The sequence below is a fragment of the Podarcis tiliguerta genome, assembly GCF_965153285.1.
Source record: "Podarcis tiliguerta genome assembly, chromosome: 6".
In the NCBI taxonomy this organism is placed as follows: domain Eukaryota; kingdom Metazoa; phylum Chordata; class Lepidosauria; order Squamata; family Lacertidae; genus Podarcis; species Podarcis tiliguerta.
The window spans coordinates 7,616,451-7,627,836 of NC_139539.1; the positions used below are offsets into that span (position 1 = coordinate 7,616,451).

An 11,386-nucleotide genomic window follows, 5' to 3' on the forward strand; every position below is an offset into this window, starting at 1 on the left:
TATTGATCTGTTGCAACAGGGTCCTCACTCACCACACGCAGGAGGGAGGAGGAACCCAGAACAATGGTGTGCAAGGCCTTATATAGACATTTTAAATTCCCTGCCGTGGAGCTCAAGACCACGCCCAGAAACATCATACCTACATCACAGAAAGGGTGGTCTACAGCAGAAATCTGAGTGCTTTCTTTACCTCCTGTCTGCCAGGTTACCAATTTAATGGTCCCTTGATTGGATTGCCTGGGGAGCCTGGCCAGTCTTTTGTAATGATAAATACTTAGTTCCTGAGCCAGGTCACAGGCTCACACCCTATTCATATCTTAAATGTGCCCTTAAGACAGGATTTGTGAAGGAAAAGACAATGGGGAGGCTTTTCCATTTTCTTTTGACCTTGCAGAGAAAACATTTGGTCTGTTTGGGAATCAAAAATGGTTTCAGGTCGGTCTTCCTGTGCTGATCTATGTACGTGCTTGGTTGGTACACTTGTGAACATTTAACGTGTATCTAAGACCTCAAAATTCCGATCACACCACGTTCCATATCAATCAATGGGTGCGTTGTGAAGTGAGCACACCTTGAGAAATCAATGTAGCTGCCGCCTACGTCTAAGTAGAAGGATTGCACACGGCATCAAATGTCCGAGCAATGAGGAAGCCTGTTTGGCTCTCTGGAATGTCCGTGTGCATGTGTGTATAAGCATTACATGCGCAGGCCTTTATTTTCTCTCCTGGCCCACGATGCATCACCTTTCAAAAGCACACAGTGCTGGCTCCTTGAGCTTTGTTGCGCAACGTTTATAACTCACGGGTTCTCTGGAGAAAATTGATGCTTAGGACAAGCACAACACCCCCCCAAATCTCTTCCCTCCTGGGCAACCAGGATGTTTCAATTTGTCTGTACAGATCTCATGAAAGGGCACCTCCCCTTTCAGCACCCAGGTGGCAACCACAACAAAAGAACACCCCTGTGGTGCAAATATTCTCTCTCGCCTCTTCCTCCCAGCTGAGAAAGGTTTGGCCCAGGAAGCCGGTCGAACAGCTTGCAAAGTAGGGCGTTCGTTCGCGAAAGACAATCTGCGGCGAAGGACTTGACCTCCTTCTCAGTTCTTCTTTGTTACCCAAGGAGGGACAACTCCCAAGGAGAACAGGTCTAGTGCCCTACTGATGAGGGAGAGCAGTCGCTCTTCTTGGCTAAACAACTCCCCAACACTAGCTTTGTCTAATAACGAACTTCCTTATTGCACCCTGATGTCACCCGGAGGTTGGGAATTAAAATTGCATTGGTTTCTTATTTCACTGTTGTTTTTTAATGAAGCACCCGATCCGCAGAAAATCCGATTCAGCGGTAAAGAGCGGGTTTCTCCAGGGAACAGGGGAGCAAGTGGAAGTGGGGATGAGACTTTACACCATGGGTAGGCAGACTAAGGCCCGGAGGCCGGATCCGGCCCAATCGCCTTCTAAATCCAGCCCATGGACGGTCCAGGAATCAGCGTGTTTTTACACATGCCCTTTTATTTAAAATGCATCTCTGGGTTATTTGTGGGGCCTGCCTGGTGTTTTTACATGAGTAGAATGTGTACTTTTATTTAAAATGCATCTCTGGGTTATTTGTGAGGCACAGGAATTCGTTCATTTTTTTCACCAAAATCTAGTCCGGCCCCCCACAGGGTCTGAGGGACAGTGGACCGGCCCCCTGCTGAAAAAAATTGCTGACCCCTGCTTTACACGCAGCAGGGGTTTAGCCAATGTTAGTCCAACTCAGAGTAAACCCACTGAAATTAATAAGTGTGACTATTTAGGTCCATTAATTTCAATTTGTCTACTCCAAATAAAAGCTTAGTTGGGTTCAACCTGGTACCAGACTGCTGGCAGTCTGATCATCGGCTTGCAACTGCAAAAAAATTCATGTGGGGCAGAAAACTTTTTTACGGCAATAAAGTGGGACAGGAGAATTCAAGGCTGTGTTGGAGTCCATGCAATTGTCTGTTTTTTGTTCCTGGTTATTTCTTACCCGCCCTTCGCCCTAAAGTCAGGTTATGTAAACTGAAATTGAAATTGCAAAATAATGAGTAATCAACAAACCACTAAACAACCACAATGGAAGCAAAAAAATGATGCATTTTGATAACACCATTCACAGGGAGGAGGAGAACTGCAAATTAGCACTTTAATCTGGGGCCTTTTAGAAGTGAGTGGGATGTTTTTTAATGTATTTCTTTATTTCTCTTGCCTTTAATGTATCCATATGGGAAGTTATTGTCTTTCTGTCTGGTTGGTTGTAAGTTGCATTGTGTTGCCCTGGGCAAGATAAAGCAACTGACAAATTAAATCAATAAATAAGCTGCAAAGACTCAGCCCAGATAGACCTTAATGGGGAAGGAATTCCACAGTTCGGGAGCCACCACAAAGAAGTCTCCATCACAAACCACTACACACCAGACCTCTGAGGGTGGCAGCATCAAGGCATTCTCCACTCGTCTCAATAGCAAAGAAGCCAGTACCCTGAGAAATTGCAGGGTGTTCTTTTTTACACAACCTGGAATGAGAATTTCATCAGTGCCTAATACCCTTTAGGGCTGTCATACGTCCGGACATTTCCCCAGACGTTAATGGGATTTCAAAGGCAGAATAGACAATTGAAAAATCACAGTTTCTTTGTGTTTTTGGTTAAAAAAAAAAAAAAAGCTTTCAGGATGTCCTGAAATATGACAACATTATAAGACAAAGGCCTGAGGCAGAGCACTGACAAAGCCACAAATCAGGATGTCAATTCCTTGTTTAATTGTGCACCTGCCGAAACCCGGGAATATTCTTTTAAGAAAATTGACTCTATCTAGTATGGATTTGATTCTCCAAAGCATCGGAGCTAGAGCTCCCCCGAAGTCTAGAGAGGCTTCAAAGCAGGTGTTATGTACTGAGTTGAATAGGATCCAAACTGCAGCAGTCTGATTGGTCCTAGATCAATAGGATCCAAAAGGCAGCAGTCTGATTGGTCCTAGAACAATAGGATTCAGAATGCAGCAGTCTGATTGGTCCTAGAACAATGCAGCAGTATGATTGGTTGGCAGGAACCACCCAATCATGCTCCAGATAGAAGTGAATCCACAACCTGATTGGCTTACAGTAGAATTCCGGAATTAGCCAATCATGTGCAGCCCATTGTGTAAATAATGTATATAAGGCAGATACTTTGAGGGGACATTCATTCATTCCTCCTCACCACTATGAGCTGAATAAAGAGCATGAAATCACTTTGCGACTCTGAGTATATTTCAGCAGATGAGATGAATTTTTGGAAGAAGGGGCTCCCAGTGGGTAGCTACCAACCAAGGTCCCCCCCCCCCCACTGCCAGAGGCAATATGTCTCTGAATGACACTCACATGGGATCATTAGCAGAGGGAGGGTTGTTGCGCTCAGGTCCCATAGTCATCTCACGGGCCTCCGAAAACATACTGAATCATAGCTGTCAACTTTTCCCATTTTTTAAGGGAAATTCCCTTATTCCGAATAGGATTCCTCACAAGAAAAGGGAAAAGTTGACAGCTATGAAAATAATGCCTTTATGGGCAGAGGTACTGAACATTATGCACACAAGTACAGGTTATGATCTGCCAAGAAACCCTAAAATAACTCTCTTTTTCATCATTCTGAAGTCATTAATAGTGATTTACAACTCATTGCTATGCGGCTAACAAGAGCAAAACAGCGCATTGCAAAAAAATGGAAAACAATAACCCATAACTCATTGGTTATGGAAAACCCCTTGGGACATGGGTGGCGCTGTGGTCTAAACCACTGAGCCTCTTGGGCTTGCCGATCAGAAGGTCAGCGGTTCGAATCCCTGCAATGGCGTGTGCTCCTGTTGCTCATTCCCAGCTCCTGTCAACCTAGCAGTTCAAAAGCACGTCAAAGTGCAAGTAGATAAATAGGTACCACTCCGGCGGGAAGGTAAACGGTGTTTCCGTGCACTGCTCTGGTTTCGCCAGAAGCGGCTTAGTCATGCTGGCCACATGACCTGGAAAAACTGTCTGCAAAAGCGGACAAACACTGGCTCCCTCGGCCTGTACAGCAAGATGAGCGCCGCAACCCCAGAGTCGTCTGCGACTGGACTTAACTGTCAGGGGTCCTTTACCTTTTTTAATGGAAAACCTATCTTAATGATAAAACTTACATATAAGAAAAACGCAGTACATAAAAATCAAGAAAACAAATTTATTGAGGCCTTTTGGCAACAGATTGCAATAATATAATATGAATAAATTTATTTAAAAGAACAAAAAACCAAGGTGCAGAACTAGATGAGACGACTCTTCTTATGCTCATATGCATGTGTTGAAGACAAGACAGCAAAGAGAATGTCACCTGTTTCCTGATTGCACCAGGAAGTATAAAAAACAGCAAGTGAGGTTTGAACCAGTTTTGGCTATTGTTGTTGTTGTTTAGTCATTTTGTCTTCGCGGCCTAGGACCCTCGTACCTACGGGACCGCCTCTCCCGGTATGCCCCACGGAGAGCCTCAAGGTCCATAAATAACAACACCCTAGTGGTCCCAGGCCCTAAGGAAGTTAGATTGGCTTCAACCAAAGCCAGGGCCTTTTCAACTCTGGCTCCGGCCTGGTGGAACGCTCTGCCTCATGAGACCAGGGCCCTGCAGGATCTGATTTCTTTCCGCAGGGCCTGTAGGACAGAGTTGTTCCGCCTGGCCTTTGGCTTGGAGCCAATTTGATTCCCTCCCCCTCTTTCTTTTTCCTTTCTCCTCCTGTGATGAGGCTGTATTTTAATATTTTAATGTTCCATTATTTTAATGTTGTACTTTACTTTTGTTTTAAGTTGTAATCATTCATCTTGTTTTTATTATTGCTTGTAAGCCGCTCTGAGCCCGGCCTTGGCTGGGGAGGGCGGGGTATAAATAAAAAATTATTATTATTATTATTATTATTATTATTATTATTATTATTATTTGTCGTGTCCGACTCTTCGTGCCCCCTGGACCAGAGCACGCCAGGCACTTCTGTCTTCCACTGCCTCCCACAGTTTGGTCAAACTCATGCTGGTAGCTTCGAGAACACTATCCAACCATCCCATCCTCTGTCACCCCCTTCTCCTTGTGCCCTCTTTTTCCCAGCACCAGGGTCTTTTCCAGGGAGTCTTCTCTTCTCATAATGTGGCCAAAGTATTGGAGCCTCAGCTTCACAATCTGTCCTTCCAGTGAGCACTCAGGGCCCGTTTCCTTAAGAACGGATAGGTTTAATCTTCTTGCAGTCCATGGGATTCTCAAGAGTCTCCTCCAGCACCATAATTCAAAAGCATCAATTCTTCGGCGATCAGCCTTCTTTATGGTCCAGCTCTCGCTTCCATACATCACTACTGGGAAAACCATAGCTTTGACTTGCTTTGTTGGCAAGGTGATGTCTCTGCTTTTTAAGATGCTGTCTAGGTTTGTCTTTGCTTTTCTCCCAAGATGCAGGCGTCTTTTAATTTCGTGACTGCTGTCACCATCTGCAGTGATCATGGAGCCCAAGAAAGTAAAATCTCTCACTGCCTCCATTTCTTCCCCATTTGGCAATTAGTGGAGGTTAACTCCGTTTGTTTGTTTGTTTGTTTGTTTGTAGGTGCAGCAGGGAAGGAACTGACGACACACCACTTTCTCAGCATCTCTTGCCAAGTGGCCGATGGCATGACCTACTTGGAAGAACAGCACGTTGTCCACAGAGACTTAGCAGCCAGGAACATTCTGGTGGGCGAAGATCTCGCTTGCAAAATCGCAGACTTTGGTCTTGCCAGGCTCCTCAAGGTTTGTTCAAGGAAGCCTTGGAGACTTGGCTTACTCCTGCCTATCTAACTCCTTTCACTGAAGGGCTTCGCATGTGCATATAGGAAAGAATCCATAATGTGCTTTTTTGAAACTTTTCATACTGCAAATGTTCAGGAGCGGGGGCGGGAAGAGGTATGGTCCCACTTTTATTGCAGTGATGCAAACAAAATCTGCTCCTTTTCCCTTTTGGGGTATCCAAGAGCCCATATAGGGTCCTTACGTAGGTCCCCTATCAGTTGGAGAAAATAATAAATAAATAATAATAATAATAATAATTATTTTGATGGCTCTTGTTAAGAACCCAATCTTGGCTTCCTTCCAGGATGATGTTTATTCCACCACGGGCAACGCCATGATCCCTGTGAAATGGACGGCGCCAGAAGCAGCTATCTACCAGACCTACTCTGCAAAATCGGACGTTTGGTCCTATGGGATTTTTCTCTATGAGGTGTTTACGTATGGACAGTGCCCATATGAAGGTAAAGTATTCAAGAAACAGTCATTGCCCTGCTGTAATCTTAGGGCAGGCTTCCTCAACCTCGGCCCTCCAGATGTTTTGAGACTACAATTCCCATCATCCCTGACCACTGGTCCTGCTTGCTAGGGATCATGGGAGTTGTAGGCCAAAAACATCTGGAGGGCCGAGTTTGAGGAAGCCTGTCTTAGGGTATGTTCAGATGAGTTGCTTAAAATCAAGTAGTAGTAGTAGTAGTAATTATTATTATTATTATTATTATTATTATTATTATTATTTATTTATATCCCGCCCATCTGGCTTGGTTTCCCCAGCCACTCAGGGCAGCTCCCTGCAGAAAATTAAAAACACAATAAAACATCCAACATTAAAAACTTCCCTAAACAGGACTTCAGATGTCTTCTAAAAGTCAGATAGTTGTTTATTTCCTTGACATCCGATGGGAGGGTGTTCCCCAGGGCGGGCGCCACCACCGAGAAGGCCCTCTGCCTGGTTCCCTGCGCCCTCACTTCTCACAGTGAGGCAACCGCCAGAAGGCCCTCAGCGCTGGACCTCAGTGTCCGGGCTGAACGATGGGAGTGGAGACGCCCCTTCAGGTATACAGGGCTGAGGGCATTTAGGGCTTTAAAGGTCAGCACCAAGCAAGGTCCCCACACACAGTTGCATTTCAAACCACATTTGCAGTGTTGTTCACATCAGAAAAAGAGCAAGGATGTCTTCACCCAACACATGTGACCTTTTTGGTTTCCGTGTCCCTGCCGCCCCATCTTCCATAAACTCCTATTCATGAAGTGCGATGGCTGTCTCAAACATTCACATTACAGTGGTACCTCTGGTTACATATTTAATTCGTTCCGGAGGTCCGTTCTTAACCTGAAACTGTTCTTAACCTGAAGCACCACTTTAGCTAATGGGGCCTCCCGCTGTTGCTGCACCGCTGGAACACGATTTCTGTTCTCATCCTGAAGCAAAGTTCTTAACCTGAAGCACTATTTCTGGGTTAGCGGAGGCTGTAACCTGAAGCGTCTGTAACCCGACGTACCACTGTACTGCTTACTTCGCATTGAGGCCAGATTGAAGCTGGTTTGGAAAGGACACATCTAATGGCAGGATTTGCCAAGAGACTAACTGGAGTGATATGGATTGTGGCAAATGTTGTGTGAATGTGACTCAGAGCTCAAGTTCCACCACGTTCAGCAGCAAATACTGGGTGATAAGCAACTTTAGGTTTGCAGCCTGAATGTGTGTAAAATGGCATTCTACACTAAGGTGGGAACTCAGTTTTAAGTGATTAGAAATCAGAGATGTGCAGGCCTTGGAAATGTTATAGGGGGGGAAACTGCTCCTTTTCCCTTATGGCAGGGGTCAGCAAACTTTTTCAGCAGGGGGCCGGTCCACTGTCCCTCAGACCTTGTGGGGCCGGACTATATTTTGGAAAGGAAAAAAAAGGAATAAATTCCTATGCCCCATAAATAACCCAGAGATGCATTTTAAATAAAAGGACACATTCTACTCATGTAAAAACACGCTGATTCCCGGATCATCTGTGGGTCAGATTGAGAAGGCAATTGGGCCAGATCTGGGCCCCGGACCTTAGTTTGCCTACCCATGCCTTGTGGGGTATGCAAGAGCCCATACAGAGTCCTTAAGTGGGTCGCCTATCGGTAGGAGAAAATACAGAGGCCAACCAGAGTATATTGAGAAGCAAAGTGGCTAGTAAGCCTGATCTTTATTCAACTGTTGCAACTCACCACACGCAGAAAGGAGAAGGAACCCAGAACAATGGTGTGCAAGCCCTTATATAGACTTTTGAAATTGCCCCCCCTGTAGCCCAAGACCACCCCCCTAAACATCATACTTACATCACAGAAGAAGGAGGTCTACAGCAGAAATCCTGTCTGCCAGGATACCTGATAACGGTCACTGATTGCTTTACCTGGGAAGTCTACCTATTCTTTTGTGATGGTTAATACTTTAGTTCCTGAATCCACGTCACAGGCTCACCCTATTCATATACAAATACGCCCTTAAGACAGGGTTTGCAAGCAAAAATACAATGGGAAGGCTTTCCCCATTTTCCTCCCTTACTCCAGAGGAATATTTGAGGTCATTTGGAGAGTCAAAATGGCTTCAGTATTGCTCTCCTGCACTATTTCAGACACGTGGTTTGTATATTTAGGTATGTGTTTGTCTCGTACATTTATGAACATTTAATTTATATTTGAGACCTTCAAGTTCTTATAACAGAAACTTTAAAAGGAATTTCAGGCGTGGGTAATAATATCTAAATTGCTTCACGTTATCTCAGAACTCAAAGGACATAAACTATGTGAGATCCAATTAACCCAAAGTCCACCGCTGGGCAATACCTTTATCAGGATCAATCAATAACTCAGGAAAACGTGACTCATTTTCAAGTTCTCCAAAACTCTTCATCAGGCAAGACGTTACACAAATTAGGAAGGCGGCTGGAGGAGGGAAAAATTAGGCTGGATTTTACAGCCATGGGATCTACTTAAACTGGAGATTGCAGACTAATTACCTCCCAGGTGCTAAGATAATCAGACAACGGGATCCTGGGCTCCCTTGCAGACAACCTGTTTATGGAGCATTCATTCTGAACTGTTTTGTGGGAGGATTATATAGCATTGCATAAAGCAAATGTCACCCCCTACTTTCTAGTGAATTTTCACATCACTTTCCCGATCACAGAAAGCCCAATATTTTGGAAGGAAACCGCATTTGTTGCCAAGGGATCTTAACAGAGCAACCTGCATTTGGCAGCGTGTGACAGGGACAGTCCGGAAGCCCCCTAAGATGAAGAATTGAAAAATGTCTCCTTACCCCCACTAGCTAGGAGAAAACCTGGCAGACAACCCAGTTCTGCCCCACATCTTAAACCAGGTTGGGCAAACACTTTCAGCCTAAGGCAATGATGGCCAAACTTGGCCCTCCAGCTGCTTTGGGACTACAACTCCCATCATCCCTAGCTAACGGGACCAGTGGTCAGGGATGATGGGAATTGTAGTCCCGAAACAGCTGGAGGGCCAAGTTTGGCCATCACTGGCCTAAGGGCTTTTGCATTTGCTTCTATGCAACTTCACCCTTGGAGGCGTGGCCAGAGTCAAAAGTGGGTGGGGCAGCAACAAGAGGGAGGAGCAAATTTTTACATTTGCGCAGTAAGCTGATAGGATCTACACACACACACAGCCTCTGTCCTCCATCCAGCAAGAGGGGTTATCAGAGTTCAAGGAGCCAAGATGAGAAGCAGAATTGCTGAGGGGTCTGGCCTGTAGGGCTGCATTTGGTCCTTGGATGCAAGGCTATCATAGACTAATATCAAAGACACGTAGAGTTGGAAGGGACCCTAAAGATCATCCAATCCAACCCCCTATAATGCAGGAATCTGCAGCTGTCCCATACAGGGCCCGAACCTGCAACCTTTGTGTTATCAGCACCATGCTCTAACCACTGAGCTATCCGTGCCTGACTATTGCCTTCAACAAAACACCCCAGGTTTCTGGGCAGGCGTAGAGCAGAAATGAAGAGGAACGCAGCAGTCTGTGTTTAATGTATATATTGTGGTTGCCACTGTGGTCTAAACCACTGAGTCTCTTGGGCTTGCCGATCGGAAGGTCAGTGGTTCGAATCCCCGCAACGGAGTGAGCTCCCATTGTTCTGTCCCAGCTCCTGCCAACCTAGCAGTTCGAAAGCATGCCAGTGCAAGTAGATAAATAGGTACTGCTGTGGCATGAAGGTAAACAGTGTTTCCATGTGCTCTGGTTTCTGTAATGGTGTCCCATTACGCCAGAAGCGCTGGCCACATGACCCGGAAAGCTGTCTGTGGACAAACGCCGGCTCCCTTGGCCTGAAAGCGAGATGAGCGCTGCAACCCCATAGTTGCCTTTGACTGGACTTAACCATCCAGGGGTCCTTTACACTGGGTCCCCAGATGTTTCACCGTCTATTGATCCCTGTGCCACCACTTTATTTCTCACTGCCACCACCCAGGCCCTACCTGGTACAATACTGTGTCCAGTCAGGGTTAAATTGGAACATTAACTTCTGTTTATTTATTGCAGTTTCACAAGCGTGTGGTTGCATAAACGGTATCGGTCAATTACAATCGTGGGGTTCCTATCCAGACCTATAACTTTTGCTACCTGCTCTCACTCACTAAACCACCTCTCAGATATTTACTTGTCTTCCTAACTCCTAACTGTTCCTGACTCAACTTATTTCACTACACCAACTCAGTCTCCCCACAGACTCTATCCCAATTCACTCCCACTCCAACCAACCACCCAACTCCCAATGAACTCCCCTTTCGCCCCTCCCAGAGCTGGTTTTATAGCCCCTCTGACTCCACCCCCTGGGTTCTGATTGGGTAACCTGTTTAACTATTTCACCTCCAGCACTCTCATATGTTAACATCACAGTAACCCGTTCCAGTACTTCCAGGTTTCGGCACGTCCGTAACCCAAAAAAACGTAACCTGGAGCGTCTGTAACCTGAGGTATATGTTATTGCTTCCAGGGATGACCAACCAAGAAACTATCCAGCAGATCACCCGGGGCTACCGCCTTCCCCGTCCCAACAGCTGCCCCGCTGAGGTTTACGGCGTCATGCTGGAGTGTTGGAAGAGCCACCCAGAGGACCGGCCGCCTTTCCACAGCCTGAGGGAGATGCTCTTCTGCATCTACAAATGGGGCCACTACCCATTCTCTTGAAGGAGGGGGGAAATTGCCACCCACTGCATTTAGAAATGGACAGCAGATCCTATATCCCCCTACAGGACTGGCAGAACTGCTAGAAGCCAGTTCATGTCAGCCTTGTTGCAGGAAGAAGCTTGGGGTTATGTGAAAGCCTTGTTTTCGTGGAGCTACATCACGAGATACCCTGATTATGGCTGGGGTGGCAGCCCCTTTTGGGTTTCCTGCCCGCACCTGCCAGAAGATAATTCGCTATAGATCCTGCACAGCCAAGACGCCATTGCGAAGTCGTTTCAGCACCCTTCCCATGCAAACCGCGGACTAAGATTGGATTCCTTGCCATGCGTGCCAGTTGACTTTCGTTACTCAATAAATGTGTGCCAAGAAA

The 11,386-nt window shown here is 46.0% G+C and overlaps 1 protein-coding gene across 1 annotated transcript in view; it reads left to right on the forward strand.

Annotated features, from left to right (window-relative positions):
- Nucleotides 1-11,386, forward strand: part of SRMS (src-related kinase lacking C-terminal regulatory tyrosine and N-terminal myristylation sites) — a 46,328-nt gene extending 34,942 nt beyond the window's left edge. The window contains exons 6-8 of the mRNA XM_083447493.1: nucleotides 5,609-5,790; nucleotides 6,134-6,290; nucleotides 10,823-11,386. Of these exons, the coding sequence (XP_083303619.1) occupies nucleotides 5,609-5,790; nucleotides 6,134-6,290; nucleotides 10,823-11,016 (533 nt within the window). The 3' untranslated portion in view covers nucleotides 11,017-11,386. The remainder of the gene's footprint in view (nucleotides 1-5,608; nucleotides 5,791-6,133; nucleotides 6,291-10,822) is intronic.